General features: G+C 35.2%; 2 protein-coding genes across 2 annotated transcripts in view; both read right to left on the reverse strand.

Moving 5' to 3' along the window:
- The window catches only part of LOC134678313 (glycerol kinase 3), a 64275-nt gene extending 49050 nt beyond the window's left edge, over positions 1 to 15225 (reverse strand). Inside the window, exons 1-6 of the mRNA XM_063536819.1 lie at positions 14832 to 15225; positions 13970 to 14143; positions 5560 to 5707; positions 4801 to 4952; positions 3201 to 3449; positions 2651 to 2820 (exon numbers count right to left, since the gene is read on the reverse strand). Of these exons, the coding sequence (XP_063392889.1) occupies positions 2651 to 2820; positions 3201 to 3449; positions 4801 to 4952; positions 5560 to 5707; positions 13970 to 14143; positions 14832 to 15074 (1136 nt within the window). The 5' untranslated portion in view covers positions 15075 to 15225. The remainder of the gene's footprint in view (positions 1 to 2650; positions 2821 to 3200; positions 3450 to 4800; positions 4953 to 5559; positions 5708 to 13969; positions 14144 to 14831) is intronic.
- LOC134678317 (gamma-aminobutyric acid receptor subunit beta) overlaps positions 1 to 25316 on the reverse strand; it is a 555578-nt gene that overhangs the window by 386933 nt on the left and 143329 nt on the right. The gene's annotated exons all lie outside the window — the stretch shown is intronic.

Here is a 25316-nt window from a genome sequence, read left to right on the forward strand (position 1 = left end):
GGTGGTGGGGGGAACGGGGCCACCTTTCAGCCCGGCACCATCAGGTTTCTTGTAGACTAGGAGCCCTACTACAAGTATCAGAAGTCAAACTGCGGTCTATCAATTATGCATACTACACTCTTCGAGACCCTGGTCTATATCTTAGCTTCAAGTGGCGCTAAGAAGGAAGTACCTACATCTGCACAGACGAAGTCGCGGGTAAAAGATAGTGTAATATACATTGAAAGGCTACAGCTCAATAAAGTTTAACCCCCTTAATTATAAAACTGTACAATCCTGAATTAGATATTTTATAATATTTTATCCCTTTCTTACAATACCTCATATGACATATATAGTAACTCAATCAGTCAAAATGACAGATAAAGTCGAACGATTAATAACTAGGTACCTAATTGAGGCTTGCAGCGCATTTATGAATAACGTCATCTCGTCGAAACCTTACCATTTGTAGTTATGGTTTTGTGTAATTGTACTTTATCTTTAAATTAAGAACATAGTCAGATTTTCTGCGAGCTAGCCAGCTAGAGGAAAAGTGAAACGTAGGAGCCAAGCCAACTTTTGTAAGTGCCATTTGCATTTGTTTTTATGACAACCTTAAAGCTCATCCATGAAACCAGCTCTATGATGTACAATCAGCTGTAGAGAGGTGACCCGCCTGCAAACAATTTTTTTATGCATGGGGGAGGGGGTCACCTCTCTGCAGCTAACTGTACATTAGACATATAGGTAAATAACATTAAAATGTCGAGATATTTCTGCTTAACTGAACATTGATAAGTTGGGTACGCATTGACAACGATTATAAGCTCACATATAATACCATAATTAGTGACGTCACAACAAATGACATTTTTCTCACTCCGACACGACTTTAACATTGGTTGTCAAAGCAAAAACTATGAAGATATGCGAATTACAAAATGGACATTTATATTTTGGCATACACCCATACCGACAATAAACAATGCAAAATCAAGAAACTTTTAACACTTAGGCCAATAAATACTGCCGGTTGAACCCTTTTTTAGATGTTTCCGAATATTGTTTATTTATGTTTTATTTATTTACCCATTGAAGTTAATTGGAAGTCATCACCATCGACAATTCTTAATAATATATCATTAGGCCGGTGGAGACCCGCCGAGGTATAGGTAATCTTCAACAATTTGCCTTTCAACTTAGGCATATTATGCATTACACTAGTGAATGGAATAACGTGTCACACACATCCCGATATATTTATGCGTGTATGTGTAGCTTTCACAAAAATTGCAACATGAGAAAAAAACAAATGGAATAAAACGAAATGAACCAAAGAAGCGAGTTAAAAGATAAAAGACAATCATCTTATACATTTTGCGACCAAAACCAGAACTTAACACGTAAAACTAAAATGTGAATTAGTCACATTTTAATTTTATTATAGTTTTAGTAGAAGATGAGAACAAGGCAAGCAATTCCAAAAAACGACAGTAGAAAAACTTATCACAAAACAAGTCAACGGTAGACCACCCCAAAAATGTATTATTGGTACTATTACCTACATAGTTTGTGAACAGTCCTAAGAGCCAGTTTGATAACAGAGCGGTGAGGTGTCCAAGTCCAAATAATACTGCATAAATTATTTAATATAACTTAACACTAAAATGTGAATTAGTCACATTTTAGTTTTAGTAGAAGATGAGAACAAGACAAAACAATTACAAAAAACGACGGTAGAAAAACTTATCACAAAACAAGTTAACGGTAGACAACCCCAAAAATGTATTATTGGTACTATTACCTACTTAGTTTGTGAACAGTCCTTAGAGCCAGTTTGATGACAGAGCCGTGAGGTGTCAAAGTCCAAATAATGCTGCATAAATTCTTTAATATAATGGAGTTGCGTTGTCTTAAATGTACGAATAGGAACGTATTAATAGTCACTGGCTGAGAATGGCACGAATTACTTCCCAGCGACAATAATTTATAAATAAATTGTGTTTACCAACTAAGTACTGATATAAAATGATTTTGCAAGCTGCAGTGTTTAGTCGGTTATTAAGTCGATTATAAAAGACGACAGTTTTCTAGTTTAAAAAAAGTGGACTTAACATCACAGCCTCGACCACTCACAGGTACTACTTGTTAGAAATCATTTCACGCAGTTAAATGCCGCGTAGTAGGAAATGTAGGTATCGTCTTGGGTCGTCCCATTCGTTTGTCGTAAAGTTCTTAAATTAGTCCTATTCTGCTTTCGTCACTCATTCTACATTGAAAGCCTTCGACGATTGTGACGAATGTAGAATGGGTGACGAAAGCAGAATAGGACTAATTTAGGAACTTGACGAAAAACGAATGGGACGACCACGATACCGAAATGTAGTGGTTTATTTTTATATATCCTATAGATTCTCTATCCGACTTCTTCTGTGTAGAATTAGTTTACTTCTATAGTAAATTATATCTTCTTGAAGGGCTGATATCCTTAATAAAAACTATCTTATGTTCATCATAAAAGTAACTTACCAGTTATTTCCCGATTCGCCGGATTCTTGTTTCGTCGGATTCTCTTATATTACTCGGATTGTGACGTCCTAAAGAAAATCCGGCGAAAGAGGAATCCGAAGGAACAAGAATCCGGCGAATCGGGAACTAACCAACTTACCCTCTAGCATCCTGCCTCCAATATGGCGCATACAACCCGCTAAAGGCAGGCACAAACACAACACTGCCGTTTTCAGATGCGTTCTCCGCAAGTTCTTGTGAGTCCTTGGCACTATCCAACAATCCTATATTATCTTTCAACCATCCCAACGCGGCGCCGGCTATAGCAACCTAAAAAACAATTACCATTAAATAAGTTGTTGGCAAAATATTCATTTTTGGTACCTACAAGCTTTTATTGCTGACTGTAGTTTTCCTTCCACAGGCAACTAATACTCATTGAGTCAATATATCACAGTTTCCATGGCCACCACCTGTCTCCATAATCAGATCAGCTCCATGTCATCATAATATTGCATTCTCATCCGATTTACCTACATCTGTATGCTAAATTTCAGCCCAATCAATTCAGGTCAAATTTAGGTTTCATAATTTGACCCACACTAACATACCTACTAACAGTAACGGGCAAGTTAAATAAAAGCTTGTAGAAAAAACAGTATAAAAGTATTCATTTCAAATAAATTAATCCATAAAAAATGGAAACTAACCGAACCTTCTAGTGCATAAACAGGTGGGTTTTTGCTACCCAACTGAAAAGCAACAGTAGTCAGCAAACCTCTACTGGAATTAACTCGAATGTCACCCGTGTTGTAAAGCACAAAACAGCCTGTGCCATATGTAGCTTTCGCCTGACCCCTCTGTAGGCACATTTGACCTACTAAAGCGGCTTGCTGATCGCCTAGGCAGCCCGATATTGGAATGCCCTTGAGTGGTCCGTCAGATATGTAACCATATACCTGAAATATTAGCAATACTATCTTTAACAACGAAATGCGCATAAACATATGATATGTTCGTGACTCTACCTATACAAACAAGATTCGATGGCCATGATGTTATTTGTTATGATTTGTGACTGACCAATCTCACTATGGAATGTTGAAATAATAGAATGTTGTCATAATAATTATAATTTCACTTTTTTTTATTCAAAATAATGCCAAGAACGTAAAGTAAGGGCGCTAACTACGAAGAATTTCGTACATTGCCCCGCCTGTTTCAATCTCTATCGCTCGTGCATAATTATCAGTGATCGGGGATTTCTATGTAACTTGGGGTGAATGACCTCAATCATTATGCTAGTATGGATATGCCGCGGGATTCCGGGATTCGTGTGCGATATAGAAGTGTTTTGGCATGTTACTGTTAATCAATTAATCATGCATTATCTAAGCCGACTGAATCACTTCTTCAAACCCTTATCTTATCTACTAATTATTAGCACCGTAGAATGACATTGTAAATACAAACCGCACTGCAGCTGCTTTTTGCACTCATTATATTATTAAGTGCAAAAATAGCACGTGTCTTAATGACAAACAACATCCCGACATAACTGTTAAAATAGAAATACGTACGTACATATGTACGGTTTTTTAAAAATATTTTCCTTAAATTATTATATGTACTTATAAGAACATTTTTGTATAACTTAATATTTTTTTTGAATAATATTTTTTCTTTAAATCATAACCAACACTGTTTTTTACAGTCCTTTATTTTATAAACGAATTACCAACACCGAAATAGCGTTTACTTTTCGAACAGTTTTGTTCCTATCGCGGGCTAAGCGGCGTATCCATATTACCATTTCGACTTGATATCCCGCGGTGTGGCATAGAAATCCCCGATCACTGATAATTATATTGAGGTCCGCATGCAAACAGGGTGGTCAAAGACTCAAAGTACAAACTTCTTCCTGCTTAGAGTCCTTACTTTAGTACCTAAATGTGAAAATGTTCCAAAGTGGCCAAGGCCCACTTGCACCATTCTACTAACTCGGGGATAACTGGTTAAACCTGGAGTTACCCTGGTTACCAGTACAATTTGACATTAGGTTATTAGGTTTAACCGCTTAACCTGGGCCTAAGTAATCAAGTTGTTCAATAGTACAGTCACCTGCAATAATATGTTACTCTTCGAATGGCGCAAAAATATGTGACACGCTCTTATGGCTCTACAAATAAGATAGTGTCTGATATTTTTGTGGCATTCATTGTATAACATATTATTGCAGGTGACTACATTGTAAGCAGGAGGTTTTCCTCAACACTATTTCTGTATTGTTGTGATTAATGGCTGTATTACCTCTGAACTGGATTTAATCTCTGGCAGGACAGGACTTGTGATTTCAAAAAATTTCAACAGCAACGGATCCCATTTCAAGTTTTCGATGTTCATGAGCATTGTTCTTGAGGCATTTGACACGTCAGTTACATGCTTTCCTCCATTAGGTCCGCCTAAAATATAAAAGGTATAGGGCCAGTTCAATATACCACATTATCAGATCTGGATCTACTATGCATTAGGTACCTACCTTTTAACTAAACGTCAACAAACGAACGGAAAGTTTCCAATCTAAGTATAGTTTTTATGTATAGATTCTTAAAAAAATATTTTGCAAGAATACCAAAAATGTTTCATTGTTAAATGGTTGGTCTGGTTTATTATCACCAAAGGATAAAGCATAAACATGGGTACAACTTATCTATGGTGATAAAGCAGCAGTAAATAAACTACAGAAATATCAGTCTTAATACATTCACAGCGGTATTTAATATAAGCCTTATCAAGCCATATTAATGATAACATATCAGCTTATACTATAATACTATTTAACTGTCATCAGGTTAATTTTAAGCAATTGCACTCAAGCAAAGTACACAGATATTAACATTCTTATTCGGATAAGAAATGTTACAAAGTTTTACACTTAAAAAAAAATATGCCAATATCCTAGTGACCACTGCAACAGGCCACAATAAAATTAATCATTATAATCACAATTTTAAATCATACTGCTTTATAATTAAAAGTATGACAATTATTAAAATGCCAGAAACATACCGGTTAAATTCCAAATAATCCAAGTGTCCACAGTACCAAAACAGCATGTGCCATTCTTCATAGCCTGCTTAACCGAGTCCACATTATCAATGAGCCATCTCAGCTTCACCGCACTGAAGTATGGGGACAGTGGTAAACCACACAGCGGCTAGAAAAATGGACAAGTTTTAGTTGACAAGAAAGTATATAAAATATGACACATTGCAACAAAGGTTTTCTCCTAAGGTGTTTCAGGCAGACCAATTGCATCAAGGTTATCTCCTAATGTGTTTCAGGCAGACCGATTGCATCAAGGTTACCTCCTAAGGTGTTTCAGGCAGGAATTATATAATTCTTGTGAGCTTTTTTTATGATCATTTGAGTCCTACATTGACCAAGGAGTGATCTATTGTCACAGCCTTTTAATGATCATTACTAATGCCCATTGAATCCAGAAAATTTTGGGCCATAATGTTCCTGTACCTCATAGTGTTACAATACGTTCCTCACATGGGTTGTCCCTTACTACGCTTTTTGTCAGAAACTGAGTGGCTTAAAGTTATGTTAAAATATAATGATGAGTGTGTACTATACATATGGGTTAGTGGGATGGTGCAAGTGAGCCTTAGCCATGTAACATCACAGAAATGTGTCAAGTAACTAAGAACGTAAATATGTATTTTAACAGTTTAGCTGTAGCTTAGAACATATCATGTCATAGTGACCATGACAAAATATAGCACAAGGTTACATACAAAACTTTTTCGTTAAAAATACCACCTTTTATTCTTTTAAAATATTCTCAATGCCAAAGCTACCTCAAAGTTGCCAAGTTAATTATCTAGCAAGTTTCCAACAGAGAAATGCCATAATCACTGTAGAGTATGAGTAGAGTAGAAAAATAAAGATACTCCTACTAAACCCATCTGGATTTGTCAGGGATGCAATCTTGAGGGCTCTCCCGAATTGTGGCAATATAATAGTTTCAATATAAGGAAAATGAGTACTCATTACAATTCTACAGTCTTCTGAGCCTTCAACATAACTTTGAGTTGAGTGATTCCTTGGTATGTGTTATTAGGAGTAAGTTCAAAGGTAACGGCTATGGTTCTTACCATGTCACATTTTGTATTTATTTATAAATGATCTATTGAGAGCAAGGCAAGGTGTATCTTATTACATATTTCTCATTTAACGAGCCAGAAGGGTAATAAGTCGCTAACATCAAACTTGGGTAAATCCATCTGTCAGATTATGCAATATTTGCTGAGGGTTGAGCAAATTCACTAAAATTTTACCTTAAGGTGGATGTCTAGGGATGGGATGCCGATTATCAGCCAAAAGATGGCGTCACTGTGCACGAATTGTGGATTTTCACTATTTCTCCCAAAATACAAAGTTTCATAAGATGTGTTGATATGTGCGAAAACTATAAAAAATACTACATCTAAATCGAGACATGTTCAACTCAACATTGTCTCATTTCGTTATTACCGGAATCCAACTGCAAAATATTGCAATTTCTTGCATTCACGCACACTTACGTACTTAAAGTCACCTTAAAGTCAGTGTCAAATGTCAGCACATTCGTAATGTTACAGTAAAGTAACCTAGAGGGCGCAGCGGATGAAATGTTTATTGTTGAAAAAAGATTGGAAATTAAATAATAAATTCTTGTTTGAGCAACGATTAAGAATTACAACGCATTCAGAAGCAACTAATGTTTTCGACCATCAAATGTCATGTGCTCGTGGCACCCGTAGCCTCTATTTTGAAAAAAATCATATTGTAGCTAAGATACATGGTTCAAACCCCGACAATGCCAGTTTTTTTTTATTTTATAATTTTAGCATTCTCTTTTGAATTATTTTAAGCGTATGTTATTCTTCGAAACTAAACTTACGTGAGTAAAATATTTTCAGTATTTTAATTATTTTTTAATAATATTATGGGAAGATTTATAAAAGTATTTTTATTTTCCGATTTCAAAGGATATAAATAATGATTAAAATAATTAAAAAAAAGTCATGCATGAGGCTAATTAGGATCGCAGAATAGGTATATAAGAAGTCAACTATCGACGAAGTATAGCTGGTCAAGCAGATCTTGTCAGTAGAAAAAGGCGGCAAATTTGAAAAATGTAGGCGCGAAGGGATATCGTTCATAGAACATTTGAATTTCGCGCCTTTTTAGGGTTCCGTACCCAAAGGGTAAAACGGGACCCTATTACTAAGACTTCGCTGTCCGTCCGTCCGTCCGTCCGTCCGTCTGTCACCAGGCTGTATCTCACGAACCGTGATAGCTAGACAGTTGAAATTTTCACAGATGATGTATTTCTGTTGCCGCTATAACAACAAATACTAAAAACAGAATAAAATAAAGATTTAAATGGGGCTCCCATACAACAAACGTGATTTTTGACCAAAGTTAAGCAACGTCGGGAGTGGTCAGTACTTGGATGGGTGACCGTTTTTTTTTTGCTTTTTTTTTTGTTTTTTTTGCATTATGGTACGGAACCCTTCGTGCGCGAGTCCGACTCGCACTTGCCCGGTTTTTTTACTGACAAGATTTGCTTGACCAGGTATAAAATAAGTTTCCAAAATTTTATTGAAATGATATACCTACATGAAATAATCAAATACAACACATTTACTTAAAATAACTTTTAAAATAAGGCATATAAAATTTCCAAAAAGATGAAACAAAATAAATAAATAAATACAAAAAGAAATGAGTCTTTGTTCGTGGTTTGAACCCTGTCATGCTGTTCAACTTGTTAGACTTATACTCAGTAGCTAAAAGCCACTAGACCATTTGACCATAGTAGACCCGGGCGAAAAATGCCTTCTTATTTAAGTAACCCATTACTGTCAAAAATATCAAGTTTGAATTGATTTGAAATATAATTTTTCATTGTCGAGTTATTGACATCCAAACGTTGCGAGCATGTTGTACTTTAAACCACTTGGCAACGTCGCACGGGGAATTCTTCTGAAAATGTATGTCCTTTTATATTTTGATATTTATGGATATATGAGGATTCTTCTACTTATGTTGCAAATTGATTAAATTATCGAGAGAAAAATGCTAATGCAAAGAAAACAAGAAATATCCGTTTCATTTCTCATGCTATTGATTCGGTTAAATTGTGTTCTAATGTATGGGGAAGACAAACTAATTATAGCCAGCCTTTTATGAATGTAGTATGATACCATAGGGTATGGTGCTTTACGCACACTAGCGTCCCTTCCCCTCCCCCTGACGCAACCCCCCCTTTTTGCATGAAATATGTCCCGGTACACAGTTTTTTACATTTTTTGAGGAAAGAATATATTTTAGGAAAAAAGTGTCAATGAAAGAAATAATCCTTAATAAATTCTTAATAAAAAAGGTCATATTCATTTTTTTTATATCATGCACCTAATTCATGTATTAGCTTGTCAAAATTCGAAATAACATAGTTTTTACTTAGGGTTCGAAACTCATTTATTATACACGGTGTAACATGAGGAAACCGAATAATTTTAACAGCGTATTCCTGATCACATTTAGAGACAAAAATGTCCTATAAACTTTTTTGAAATTCGCCTAGTTTCAGAGTTAATACCAATAAAAAAAAACAAGTTTCTATTGTTACATCCAATCCGCATTGGGCTAGCGTGGGGACTATAGCCCAAGCCCTCTCGCGCATGAGAGGAGGCCTGTGCTCAGCAGTGGGACGTATATAGGCTGAAATGATGATGATTGTTACATAGTTCAAAACGCCTTTTTGATGGCGATGTTGTTACTATGGGATTTAGTCTAAATATCCTTATTGATATGTCAAAAAGTGACAATTAAGTAACACGTTGCAAAAACTATGTTTACCGAAAAAAAAGTAAAAATCCATGTTAACTGACAAGTTTACCAATAACATTTACTTTTTATGTACATACATATATACTCAAAAAATTAAAAAATTGCGGCCAAGTGCGAGTCGGACTCGCGTTCCAAGGATTCCGTATATTACACAATTTTTAACAATGTATTTTTTATTTTATTTATTTATTTATTTAGATTTTTAATTCAGGGAACAAGGCCCATATTACAAATACCTTACAGACTAACATACATATGTATTTTATAAACTTAAAACTAAACATTATTTATGCGAAACGTGAGTGAAATCTTTAAAAAATCCGTAGGAGTCGGATCAAAAACTGTAATTAAGTCCGACTCACGCTTGACTGTACATTTCTAATAGGTTTTCCTGTCATCATAGACCTATTTTATGTATTTTTTCAAAATTTTAAACCTAGTAGTTTCGGAGATAAAGGGGGAGGGGGGAATAGTCATTTTTTGCCTATTTTCTCGAATAACTTCTAAAGTGTTTATTCGAAAATTATAAAAAATATATATTTGAGATCCTTACAATAAGCTCTTTCATTTGATATGTAACATGATATAGTTTGAAAATTTTTATTTTTTAATTTTTTCATTTACCCCCCAAAAGTGGCCCCCATGTTTAAAATTCATTTGTTTACAAACTTACATATGTGTACCAGATTACAACTTGATTGGTCCAGTAGTTCCGGAGAAAATCGGCTGTGACAGACGGACAGACAGACAGACGCACGAGTGATCCTATAAGGGTTCCGTTTTTTCCTTTTGAAGTACGGAACCCTAAAAACAATAAAAAAAATTGTTTTCGGCGAAATTGACCTAAACTCATACAAACATTTTTTCCTTCTTTTAATTTGACCTCAGAAATAAAATCTTTCGCATTTCTTGAGGACACCTTGTATAATAAGTGTTATAAAATGAATATATAACCTTTTTTACTAAGAATTTAATAAGGAACTATTTCTTTCATTGACACTTTTATCCTAAAATGTATACATGAGGTCAAAAAAAGGAAAAGATGTAATATGTGTTTAGGTCAATTTCGCCAAAAAAAAATTTTTTTTTGGTTTTTTTTTTAATTTTATGAATGAATTTGTATATAAAAATTGTCACTTAAAATGGTTTTTTTTTTCGTAAAACTTAGTTTTTGTAAAGTGTTACTTGTCACTTTTTGACATATCAATAAGGATATTTAGACTAAATCCCATAGTAGCAACATCGCCATCAAAAAGGCGTTTTGAACTATGTAACAATAGAAACTTGTTTTTTTTTTATTGGTATTAACTCTGAAACTAGGCGAATTTCAAAAAAGTTTATAGGACATTTTTGTCTCTAAATGTGATCAGGAATACGCTGCTAAAATTATTCAGTTTCCTCATGTTACACCGTGTATAATAAATGAGTTTCGAACCCTAAGTAAAAACTATGTTATTTCGAATTTTGACAAGCTAATACATGAATTAGGTGCATGATATAAAAAAAATGAATATGACCTTTTTTATTAAGAATTTATTAAGGATTATTTCTTTCATTGACACTTTTTTTCCTAAAATGTATACTTTCCTCAAAAAATGTAAAAAACTGTGAACCGGGACATATTTCATGCAAAAAGGGTGGGTTGCGTCAGGGGGAGGGGAAGGGACGCTAGTGTGCGTAAAGCACCATACCCTAAGGTATCATACTACATTCATAAAAGGCTGGCTATAATTAGTTTTTCAAAAAGCACAATTTGACCGAATATATGAAAGAGGGTCATTGTTGTTGTAAAAGGTGTGCAGGAAATGATACGTTTCTGCACTAGAGCAGTTTAGGTTCCAATTACAAGTACGATTTTATTATTCTTTTTACAATAAGCAATTGAAATTTGGGTATAAATGGATTTGTTATACAATTTCCATTCTGATATTTGACTCCCCATTCCATAAATTACTTTTGGCCAAATTGTTAATTGAAAATACCTACTCTCAAAAATACCTACTCTCAAAAATACCTACTATAAAAATGTATTTCAAAAAACACATGCATTTTACTTTCCTCGTATGCGAAATGAAAAGTAGAGTGTTTTAACTCGGGTGAAAGGCAGCATTTTTGAAAAAAAACCAGGCAAGTGCGAGTCGGACTCGCGCACGAAGGGTTCCGTACTATAATGCAAAAAAAAACAAAAAAAAAAGCAAAAAAAAAACGGTCACCCATCCAAGTACTGACCACTCCCGACGTTGCTTAACTTTGGTCAAAAATCACGTTTGTTGTATGGGAGCCCCATTTAAATCTTTATTTTATTCTGTTTTTAGTATTTGTTGTTATAGCGGCAACAGAAATACATCATCTGTGAAAATTTCAACTGTCTAGCTATCACGGTTCGTGAGATACAGCCTGGTGACAGACAGACGGACGGACAGCGAAGTCTTAGTAATAGGGTCCCGTTTTACCCTTTGGGTACGGAACCCTAAAAGTATCATCTACTAATGTTATTGTTATGCACAAGCAGAAGATATTATAGAATCTTGTTTATTTACAAGAAGATGACATTTTTCTCCACATACCTATAGTAACAGCACCAGTCATGGGACATTTAAGAAGAAATTTGGAGTATTTATGATATTTCCCTTATACATGTAACTGGTCTACCGCTTAGCGTGTTAAAAGATGAAAGTCCTATCCGTCTTTCATGTTTTAGGCGTGTTGTATCAAAGATATTGCAATGAGTTTCCACATACTTAACAAATTAAAACTATGTTTTTTTCTTCTCCAGTCATGGACACCAAAGCTCCAGTAATGGGCCCCCAGTAATGGACGTGGATCCAGTAATGGGCCCCCTATAATGGACATTGCTCTATCAGTATAAAATATTGAAATGGGGTATAAGTTATGGCAAAAAAATCAATTTTTGGTATAAGCTTTTATCGATGAATGTATTTTTCTTTCCACAGCCAATTATTATTGTATTAGATCCATCGAGACAATTCTAATATACCTAACACAATTAGTTAGGGTTTATTTCGATAAAATTCCCATGGCCACCTCCTGTCTCCATCATAAGATCAGGTCGATGTTATCATATATAATATTGCATTATCATCAGATTTGCATACTTAATTACGTACTTACAAAAAAATTCAATTGTATCGGAAATCGAAAAGTGGCTCAAATTCTGTTACCAAAATTTGACCCACACAAACTAACAGGGCAAGTTAAATAAAAGTTTGGAAAAACGATATTAATTTATGCGAAGTCCGAGAATACCTCCTGGTTGACGTATTTCGTAACTACATTTTACTTCTGTATTGTTTAAACATGAAATTATGCCATGGCAAGCATTATAATGTCAATTGTCCCATTATAGGAGGCATGCAGTTTTACAGCTCCTATAATGGGATTGGGCCAAATACCACTATTTTTTTTACATCTGTGGAGTCACAACATAGTGTGTTGTATACATTATCTCATGGTAAATGCAATTAACAAAACACATTCTAGTTTTCATCGAGTATTAATTAATTAAAATTTAATAAATTAACTCACCTCTCTTAGCGAAGTTGTTAAGAATTCGTAGTGGTATTTTTTTTCAGTGACACGACAACTTTTGGGTTGACGCCAATTTCTTAAAAAATAACCAAATTTAATGAAACTTTAAATTGAAACAGCTCTAAGACATATTTATGATAATATACAGACAGTGTTTATAAACTATTTTTAGATACTTATTTTAGAGGATTTGTGGTTTTTTGTCCCATAACTGGTTCCACGTCCATTATAGGGTCCACTACTATATATATTTTTGAGAAAAATATAGCTAGGTATTTTAGTTTAAAAATCATTGTTACAATAAATATAGGCTTTTCCAGAGAACATTTACCGAAACGAAAGCAGAATTCACAAGGGTTTTCGGTGGACGACCGTAACGCGAATGATTGTTTGGACTGACCTTTCTATAAATATATTAATGTATTTTATTGTGTAATAATCATAATAATTATTAAGTTATGACATTAAAACTCTCCAAAGGGCCTCTACGTGTTGGATCTATATCCCCACGCAAGCCTATCAAAAGACCGGGATTTATAGGCCCGTGAAGTCCAAAAAGGAGAAACAATATTAAGTTATATTAAATCTGGGAATGAAATTATATCAGAAAGGAGATTCTTAAATGAGTAGGTATACTCGTAACATGCTTTGTGCATTAAATATACCTCCCTCTATTGAGTGAAAATAAAACAAAATACACAGGTAATCTGTGTTGCGGTTTTAAAGTGCCATCTGTTACACCTTTGACAAATTAAAAATGATTGCTTGTCAAATGAAGTCGCCATGTTAGAATTACACCGATACTATAAGCATCACTCACACAAACAAGCAATGAGGCAAAATTTTACCAATATTCAAAGGCTTTTTTCTTAATAATTTTAATCAAAATCTAGTATTTTTTTACGTTCTGCGAAGACAGAAATATATATACTACCCAAACATTACATATACAAGTGAAGAAACCCTATATAATAGGAGCTAGGGTGCCAAGAAAGTTGTATGAAAATCGAGCAAGGAGAACCACCTTAAGATAGTTCTGATTCCTAGTCTTGTTAGGCACTGTGTCCAGGAGTTTATCTATGGTGGCTGTAGTTCTCATGTCAAGCCACACTATAGCGTTGTACAGTGGTTTTCCTGTATTACGATCCCATACTATTGTAGTCTCTCGCTGATTTGTCACTCCCACTGCTAATATATCCTGGAAATATTAAATTATACTTGGTCTGTGTACAAGAAGCATGGTATTAAAGAAGCAAATGAATAAGGCACAATATAATAGTTGACCGTAGTTCTGTAGAAAGCGACCATCTTTTTATTTTTGTCAAAGTGACTTATACCCTAACTCAGTAGCTTTGGTTGCTTTCTGCATTGATAAAAAAATGAGTTGGTCGTTTTCTGCATAACTACAGTCAGTTTTACTATGAAATATACATGTGGTGCAATAAACCTTGGGGCAGGGTGTGTAGTCTGTTGCCCCAAAATTAAAGATAACTGCAATAGTGTGTAATAGGTGTCTTATTTCAGCACTACATCATTATCATCATCATTGTTCTTAAGAGCCTAGCTCTTGTTGGTGGAGTAATCGCCACAATCATTCCAGATCTCAAAAAAACATTGCATTTCAGTAAATAGTGAAGTCAATTTATTTGCTAATTACAGCAAATCTATGACAAGAATATGAACCAACAATAAATGTTAATATAACTTTGAACATTGATTGTTGGTAAGTTCTTAGATATTTTTATCTTATTTATTAGAATTACTATTGCACTGTCCACATGGATGTAATGAGAAAAAATTATGAGCCCAAGAAGATCTTAAAAGGACAAAATATTATGTTTATAAACGACTGCTCGGGTTAAATATTTGTAAAAAAATTACAATACCTTAGCTCTGCCGCCCATTGCTTCAAGTTTCTCGACTGCTTTTTCTACGCATGTCGTCACAACTTCAAGAATGGCCATAGGATCTTGTTCAACCCACCCTTCCTGAGGAAAATGCTGATCCAAAGACTTTTGGTGCAACGCGACGACTTCCGAAGAGTTAGCTTTGAAAATGATAAATCTTGCGCTAGAGGTGCCCTCGTCAATGGCGCCGACGAGAGGTCCGAATTTTCCGTATTCACTCATTTTAACGGCAGTTTTCTATTAATCTTGTGTTTCCAAATGGATCAGAAATACCGTATGACCCTAATCTAATACGCGAAAGGATTATCACAATAATAAATTCTAACAAGATTTTACAGATAACAAAATTATTATTAACGAAATCCTCTTTGACATGACAAGCCCGCTCCACACTCGTGCGCGAATCGCGGCGCGAAGCCGCGAACGCGAGTCTGGAGTCGATTTCGCATATCAGCGAACTAGACTCCACACTCGCGTTCGCGGCTTCGCCCGCGATTCACGCGCATAGTCTGGAGGGCGCTACAGACACATAAAATCTTATATCGTAATGTATTTAATTGTTACACAAGAAAGTGAAGAACGTAAATCGAAGGAGACAAATTTCAAAATAGAAAAAAAGTCAACAACAACCTTCGATTCATTCGAAATTCGAATGCCGAATGCCACAGTTGCTATCAGATCAGGCTGACGCAACTAAAAGGCTTGCTACACGGTCGCCGACAAGCCTACTAACCGTCTGACCCTGGTCTGTCCTTGGTATGTGGGTCCGTCTGAGTTGGCTGGCTAGACGGTGGCAGACCACAGTGTGTTCAGAACTCGCGGACGGACAACACGTATTGCAAGCGCACAAAATGGCCCCTAACCTTGCGGATTGCATTTTGTTTTTCTTCCTTGACTTCTGGGGCGGCAAAACTTATTGGCGGGGCGCCAAATTTCATAATCTACTCATACTAGTGCAATGACAAAAAAATAAGTTTTTGGCAAAAATGTCATTTTTGGTACAAGCTTTTATCGCTGAATGTACTTTTCTTTCCACAGGCAACTAATTAAATACTCGTCGAGACAATTCTAAAAACCCCAAACACAATTAGGATTGTTCATTTTTTTTAGACCCCCATTTTTATTTTATTTTCTGAAAATATAGGTTAATTTAAGATACCAATTTGAATGATTTAGTAATTCGTGGCTCGGTTGAATATTTATAATTTATTGAAAATATGAGATACGACTTCTCGTAAATTACATGTCGTCGGCTGATTAGGATAATGCACAAGCAACAACAAGCATTAAAAAAATATTTGTCATTGTCAATTGATTGTAATGTCACCTGTCGACAATGTCAGTGTCACGTGTTTCTATAAATAACAATCGTCTGGAATGGAAAACTCGTTTATTTTGAATCATTAATTTCAAAATACCTACGCTATAAATTTGAGAAAGCTGATTCCAGAAATCTGCCTAAGTTATATAATATAACTTAGTTTTATTGGAGTATGTATCCATATAGCATCCAACTCCAACCATAACTTGGCTGAAATCGAGGGAGCAAAAATACAAACGTAAGTTACCTACATCATATATATTTTAACTGATTCGATTTGTAAGAAGATTGGATTCATAAAATCGTTACAAGCGTCCATTGCTAAAGGTAGCTTAGCACCCAGTGGGTGCTTTCTACCGGCTTGTCACCATTGTTTGGATATTGTACTACATACTTATACTACTATATTAGGAACATGCCAATTTTGCTAATTATATCCTATTATTTCAGGTCATCGTGATTCCTATTTTGATACAGCTGTGAGATATGTAACTGCACTTGGGCCCAGAACAAAGTTGAGCATTTTGTATTGAAACGAACGTCATATTAATTATTAATCGTCGTAATACTTTACGACCGTAAATAATGCCTGGGAACAGAGTAAATAACAAACCATACACTTCTCTTCTGGGTGGTCAACAAGAAGCCATCATTGTCAGATGCTCGTGCAGAACATGATAAACATACATTTAATGTAAAGTTACTATTTTTTTTGGAAACATATATAACATATTCCCCAAATTAATAAAAAAGTAGGTAAACAAAAACATGTTTTATTATTCACAACTCTTTATTAAGTCTTGTCCACCATGATATCAGCAGCTTGAACTGCAAGATGTACCTGGAAATTAGAAATTATATCTTTTTAAAGCAGTTTCAGGCTGAATTTTGAGTATGGCTATGTATTCTTGTATATTCCTTCTTTCTAGTAGGCACCATCTCTGTTTAACGGTTTGCCTTTAGATACTCTGGCTACATTACCACAGAAAATAAATAGATACCACGACCCTACCAATAAAGTGAGCTTTTAAATACTTAATTGTAGTAAATTAATATTAATTTTATACTTACATCGACGTGATTCTCACAGCAATACTGTGTGTAACACGTGAAGTAGGTAGGTATTCCAAGTTTAATTCACGGCACCATCTTTCACGTCGTAGGTCTTCGTGGATTCGAACTATTATTTTTGTGAATCATTCCCACACATAGGAACAAGGTTTTTGATATATTATTAAGCAATGAAATCTACTGTTTAGGTATTAATTATAAATCAAATTGTAACAAACAAGCGCAGCGGTTTAACTGAAAAAATTTGTTATGACAATCGATGACAATGATAACTTTGACAATACGTGAGTGACGGATTTATTTACTATGGTTCGATAACTTTTATTATGCAATGACTTTACATTCAGCCCAGGAGAAGGTCAAACTAAGGTCATAAGGATATTTGTTGAAATATCTTCAATCCTCAATTATCATATCGCAGCAAATGTCGGAAACTGTTTAAAAACCTTATATCTCGAAATGGTTTTCGAAATAGAACATTTGAAAAAAAATGAACAATCCTAATTAGGTCGCGTTGTTCTATCACAGGGTTCCTATGGCCACCTCCTGTCTCCATCATCAGATCAGCTATATGGTACCATAATAATGCATTGTCACCCGATTTATATATGTATGCAAATGTTCAGCTCCATCGGAAACTAGAAAGTAGGTCTAATTTAACTTGCAAGATTTGACCCGTACAAACATATTTACATACTTACATTAGGTATATTGCAAGTTAATAAAAAGCTTGTAAAAAAAGAAAAGGGTATACGAATGAAACGCTGGCTCAAAAAACGACATTTGTTGAGTCATTTCAACTTGATGAATTTGCTGGACTACGCTACGGGGCCATACATAACTTTCTGAGAATGAAGAGAAAAGTATTTGATGAATTTTTAGAAATGCTACTGAGTACCCATGGCATGGCTATAACCACACGAGCGCACACGGCGCGTCCTCCAAGCGAAATGGCCTAGTGCGGTCGGCGACGGGCGGCTACACGGTTCCGGACCGACCGCTCAGACCGCGGTCGCTGGCGCGCGCTCGCATGCCAAGGGCGTCCGGAGGTCAAACGAAATTTTGTTGGTAACAACTGTCTACACGGTCCGGGACAGACCAAGGCCACGCGGTTTGGGGGCTTGTCGGCGACCGTGTAGCAGGCCTTTAAGAACAAAAAAAGGTTTTGTATGGACTTTAGTAACCTAGCCATAGCCAAAAAACAAAATAAAACGTCAGTGCTATTCACCAAGGCCCCTACGTTTTCTGTTCTCTTTGACGGCGCAGCAACTATACTTTGTCAAGCAGATCTTGTCAGTAGAAAAAGGCGGCAAATTTGAAAAATGTAGGCGCGAAGGCATATCGTCTCATAGAAAATTTGAATTTCGCGCCTTTTTCTACTGACAAGATTTGCTTGACCATCTATAGTATAATTTCTCTCTCCTCGCTATTTTAAAAATGCCATTTGTCAAAAAAGGACAACCATACTGTTGACAAGGTGAACTTCAAATCAAGTGTTGCCTTTTTTGATGCATCCAGGCTGTGTATGTGTGCGTAAAAACGTGTATGTGTGCTCTTTTAGTGATGTGAAAAGTCGATTTTAATCATGTTATATATTGATAAACGCTACACAGCGGAACGAAATAGCTATTAATTGAAGCTTCAATATCTTCGTTAAACACATATCTTAGTAGGTATTTATGTATTTTAATTAAATATCTGAACTTTCCCTTGGTTCCTTGGCGTGACGATAAAATTGTGATCTGATAACCACAATAAAGAATAAAAGCGTTTTTGTTCATTTTAGATATCGTCAAACCTTTGAAGTAAAATTAAAATTGTAAGAAATGTCGATAGTTTATCGATATGACTTTATCGACATGGCTACAGCAAGGTGGTGTTAAATTGTTAATCGTACACTAAACAAAAGTGGCAACAGTGACAGCTCGCTGAGACACCGTCTCTATATATTATAAGTTTATGGCTATTCATCTGTCATGTCAACTGCCAGCCACATTGCTTTGTTGCTTGTCATGGCGGTTCGTAGGTTTTACTTACGTATTTCTTGCAATTTCTTTTTTTAAAGCCTTCGTTATTTTCCAAAACAGTCAAATGTGATAAGAACATACAGTGAGTCAATAGATTTTGTTTAATTGCCACCAAAAACTAAGTTGATTCAGTGCGAAATATGTGGCAATTGATACGCTCGCGAAAATCGCAAAAAAGGAAGTTTATGGCGAAATTTCCATTAGATGAAGACCGGTAATGCTTTAGATACTTTTAGCCTTATTTTGGTGTAGCAGGCTATAAACACATCGAAAATTAGATATTGCATATCCACTTTCATTGTGAACTAGGTATGTACTACAAGTATAAAATACGAAGTATCGATATCGACTGCAGCCTAATTTTTTATCAATGTAAATAGTAAATAAACTAAAATGAGCGAATTTCCTGGTAACTTGCATACAACATGACTGTGCATTAATGGAATGGATTATGGACATAATATTATATATTTTTGGAATCTAGTAATAGGGGATATTACTGTAATGTTCTGCCGCCAGACTCGCCAGAGTGCAGCACTACCGACTCAAGTAAATTCATAGACGTTATACATACTCTGCCTTAAACTATTTTTTGACGAGTTTTCACAGACAATAAATTATGATATTGATGCATCAAGGCGGTTTGTTAACCAGGGCCTAGGGGTCATCCATTAATTACGTCACACCAATTTCTAGGTTTTTTGACCCCTCCCCCCCCCCCTTGTCACACTTGGTCACATTTGGCAAACCCCTCCCCCCCTAGTGTGACGTCACATTTTTTCTACGAAATCGCCAAATCGAATTAAGTAAGTAAGTATTATTAATATTTTATCAAAATATTTTAGACGATATAAATATTAGTAATTTTATAACCCAAAACTGCTTAGGAAAGAAAATTAAACGATTAAAAACTATTTTCGTTTTAAAAACTTGTTATTTAAATGTATAGCGAACTAAATAATTTAAATAAATTTTCGGTTACTGATGAAGTTAAAGTGACGTCACAAAGTTTGAGTCTCCCCCCTCCCCCATGTCACAATATGTCACATTTTCTTGACCCCCTCCCTCCCCCTAAACGTGTGACGTAATTAATGGATGACCCCCTACCGGTAAACGTGAAAATCGAAATTAAGTTATCTGCCTCTTTATCGCTCGAATATGCAAGAGTGATAAAGAGGTTGATCAGGATAAATCAATTGTTAAGATCTTAGGACTATCTTATGGTCTCCGAGAAGATGCATATAACGAAATTTCGATTTTCTTGGTTCGCAATAGACCCCCCCAATTGTAACAGATAGTGGTAGTGGCGCTCCGCAGTTTTGCGTAATACTCCCTATCTCCCTATTATTTAAGATTTTAACTTAAAATATAAGAAAATGTATGTGTGTCTGTTTTAATCATTAAATGTTTTCAGATGCAGGCAGTGGGTCAAATAAGTTGTAAAGGAAGACTTAATTTTATTATTAAAGAATATAATACATAGCAATAAACATTTAATCAGGGGAACACACATTTTGCTCTGTTACCTGTTGACCGTCGAACCTTCGGGATGTATTTTAAATTATTAAAAAAACACATTTGACATATTTTTATTTTAACAAATAAAATATCGTATTGACATTTAAGTCCAACCATGTATTAGTCCACTCAAAGAACACTATATATAACATACGATTTAAATATGGACTCGATTCTAACCTGATTTCGAGTACGAAATTTGTTGACGGGCCCCTGTCATGTTTCAACCCTCCCCAATTTATCGATATCGATAAAATACGCAAGCGTGTAGCATACTACACTATTTAAGTCTGTTATGTTGGTACTATTGCTCTTTGACAGTTGTTTGTCATACATGTTGGTAATGATTGGATAACCAAACATACACAGACTAATCAAATCGCTAGTATGGAAGTCCCGTCTCGTAAAACGTAGTGATTATATTCTGTTTGGTTGCTATAGGGGATATTACTGCAATGTTCTGCCGCCAGAGTGCAGCACTACCGACTAGTAAATTCAAGGCCCCAACGTTGTCTGAGCGGCTACGGCGAAAACCGAAATTCGCAAATTGCAAAATGAAGGCGTAATTAGAGTGACAGAGAAAAATCCCCGCAATTTGCGAAATTCTGTTTTTGCGGTAGCCACTCTGTTCTCTTTGACGGCGCAGCAACTAGTATCATTTCTCTCTTCTCGCTCTTTCAAAAATGCCGTTTATCAAAAAAGGACAACCATACTGCTGACAAGATGGACTTCAAATCAAGGTTATCAAGGTTTTACCGTTTTAGGTGGTGCCAACTGCCAAGTTGTGTATGTGTGCGTAAAATCGTATATGTGTGCTCTTTTTATATACCAAATACTAATGAATAATTAATATATTATAATATAAGTAATAAAATAATTCAATTATTGCGGAACACATATTAATGTATTTTAATTAAATGTTTGAACATTACCTTCGTTCCCTGCTGGGGCGTGACCATAGACTTCAATTAATAGCTATTTCGTTCCGCTGTGTAGCGTTTATATATATATAACATGATTAAAATCGACTTTTCACATCCCTAAAAGAGCACACATACACGTTTTTACGCACACATACACAGCCTGGATGCATCAAAGAAGGCAACACTTGATTTGAAGTTCACCTTGTCAACAGTATGGTTGTCCTTTTTTGACAAATGGCATTTTTAAAATAGCGAGGAGAGAGAAATTATACTAGTTGCTGCGCCGTCAAAGAGAACAGAAAGCGTAGGGGACTTGGGCGTGACGATAAAATTGTGAACCACAATAAAAAATAAAAGCGTTTTTGTTCATTTTAGGTATCACTAAACAAGAGGTAACAGTGACAGCTCGCTTAGACTTCGTCTTTACAAGGGCCCAACCTTTTCTGTTCTCTTTCACGACGCAGCAACTAGTATCATTTCTCTCTCCTCGCTCTTTTAAAATGCCGTTTGTCAAAAAAGGACAACCATACTGTTGACAAGGTGGACTTCAAATCAAGTGTTGCCTTTCTTGATGCGCCCAGGCTGTGTATGTGTGCGTAAAAGCGTATATGTGTGCTCTTTTAGGGATGTGAAAAGTCGATTTTAATCATGTTATATATCGATAAACGCTACACAGCGGAACGAAATAGCGATTAATTGAAGCTTCAATATCTTCGTTAAACATAAACATAATTGAAATGCTAATGGATAATGAATATATTATAATATAATAATATAATTCAATTATTGCGGAACACCTATTTTAGGAGGTATTTATGTATTTTAATTAAATATCTGAACTTTCCCTTGGTTCCCTGCTGGGGCGTGACTATAAAATTGTGATCTGATAACCACAATAAAGAATAAAAGCGTTTTTGGTCATTTTAGGTATCGTTAAGCCTTTGAAGTAAAATTAAAATTGCAAGAAATGTCGATAGTTTATCGATATGACTTTATCGACATGGCTACAGCAACGTGGGCCTCATTGTTAATCGTACACTAAACAAAAGTGGCAACAGTGACAGCTCGCTGAGACACCGTCTATATATATCTTATGTCTATGCGTCTTTAAGTATATTATATCTATGGTCTCATTCGCACATGTTGCCAATGTTAAAAAGATACCATTGTGGTAGTATTTATTATATATATCAATATATAATAAATACTGGTTCTGATAACTTTTAAGTAATTTGTAAATAATTATGGCGTCAATATTATTAACTGATTAAACCAAGGCAACCAAGCATGTACACAACAAAAAAAACATTAATTTTAATATGGTAGAGACTGTAGTAAGTAGTAACTTTGAATATTAATTGGTATACCCAACTTGACATATTTTGGAGATAACAGAAGAGCAGTTTTTGGAAGAGCGCATAGACATAGGTAATCCCTGCAAGAATAAAATTAACAAGATGAAAGTAAAATCAGCCAGTCAATTATTTAGCCGTACGGTTGCTGTTACAGCTGAACATTTAGTAGCAAGTGAAGACTTACCTGACCAGAATGCCGTCAATTAGTAAATTTTACTATGCTGATAAAGCGATAAATAACTTATTCAACTCGCTAAATATTAGCACACTCTCAGTGCCAAATTGCAGAGTTTATAAAGGACCTATTTATAGAGAAATTACCACACCACCAACTAAACTAAATAACACGGTGTTTAAAAGCTTTTAAACACGTGAATTATAAATGTTTAAAATAAATTGTAATAAGTAGAGATGCAACGGATAGTTGTTTGGCCGGATACCGGATACCGGATATTCAGCCTCTGGCTGGTGGGTCACTGGCTGGATATAGATCCGGTATGTGTTCTTTCAAAGACTACATTATGGTACATAATCTGTGTGAAATTATGGCGCTCTCTAAGAAATTTAAAAATTGGTACTATTGGTTTCTCATGTAAATTTGCCATTTCTTTTACCATAGCATCTTTACTAGTTGGAGGGCGGGGTGCTTTGAATGATTCAGTCACTATAAATAGACCTTGCACTGTAGTTGCACGGGAACAAGCGATGTATATCATAGACCTTTGAAACATAGGTTTTAAATGGACAGCAACTCGTTCTAATGTTGTACCTTGACTTTTGTGAACGGTGAAAGGTGACAAGACCGACCCTGGCCAATACCGTCCCATTGCTATGTTACCAACGTTCTCGAAATTATTTGAAACAATCATGGCCAAAAGATTAGTATAATTTTGTGATAAATTTAATATTTTTGATGATGGTCAATATGGTTTCAGAAAAGAAAGGGGAACCGTCTTAACTGTCCACAAATTTATTCAGGAAATTATTGGTATTATCGATAGAAAGCAATATGCATTTGGTTTGTTGCTCGATATGAGCAAAGCATATGATCGGGTCCAACACAACATCCTGCTAAATAAGCTGTATGGGATAGGAGTTCGTGGTATTATTCATAATTGGTTTAAATCTTACTTGGAAAATAGAGTACAGTATGTTGAAATAAGCCATCACGATAAAAACACGAACACGATAGCACAAGTACAATCGGAAAAGAGACAAATTTCATGCTCTATCCCACAGGGCAGCGTATTGGGGTGCATTTTATTTTTGATTTACGTGAACGACCTACCAAAAATATTGAATACAAATAATATTAAGTGTTTTATGTACGCAGATGATATCTCCATTGTATTATCTAGCCAGGATAAAAATGCCGCAGTTTCCCAATTAAATACTACGCTCGTTATCATAATAAATTGGCTTGGCGATCATAACCTTGAATTAAACTTAACAAAAACAAATTTAATTCATTTTCGACCTTATCAGAGAGAACCACTAGAATTAAATTACAAATATTTAAATTTCCAATTTGAACAAATAAACAATTGTAGTCTGCTGGGTATAACTGTTGATGAAAACATTAATTGGAAAGCGCATGTAGAAAAAGTTGCTTTAAAACTCTCTAGTTTCACCTATGCTCTTAGAAACATAAAAAAAACAACAGATTTAAAAACGGCCATGAGTGCTTTTTACGCGTTCACACAATCTTGGCTCCTGTATGGGATTATTCTATGGGGTAACAGCACCGAGGTTTCAGACCTGTTTGTTCTACAAAAGGAATGCGTCAGGATCCTCGCCAATATAAGAACCCCCGATAGTTGCAGACCGTTCTTCAAGAAATTCGGTATATTGACTCTACCATCTTTATATATTTTAGAAGCCTGTAAATTCATCCGAAAGCACCCAACCCTATATTCTAAGGCCAAAGATCATTGCACCTATCACATGAACCTGCGTCATAAAGACAGATTAGCCCTACCAAGTAGTAACTTGCAAATGAGTAGTAAGAGCCCTCACATGACAACCATACGAGTTTACAATAACCTACCTAAAGAGATAACCAAAGAGGAAAAATATGGTAAATTTGTTAACAATTTGAAAAAATATTTAATTGAGAACTGTTTTTATTCCATACAAGAGTATTTTGACCTATATAAATTTCAAAAATAATTGTATTATTTATTATTGTATAGATTTTTTGTGTGTAAGTTTTTAGTTATAGTTTTGCAATACCCTAACAGGGTCTCATG

The sequence above is a fragment of the Cydia fagiglandana genome, chromosome Z, assembly GCF_963556715.1.
Source record: "Cydia fagiglandana chromosome Z, ilCydFagi1.1, whole genome shotgun sequence".
In the NCBI taxonomy this organism is placed as follows: Eukaryota; Metazoa; Arthropoda; class Insecta; order Lepidoptera; family Tortricidae; genus Cydia; species Cydia fagiglandana.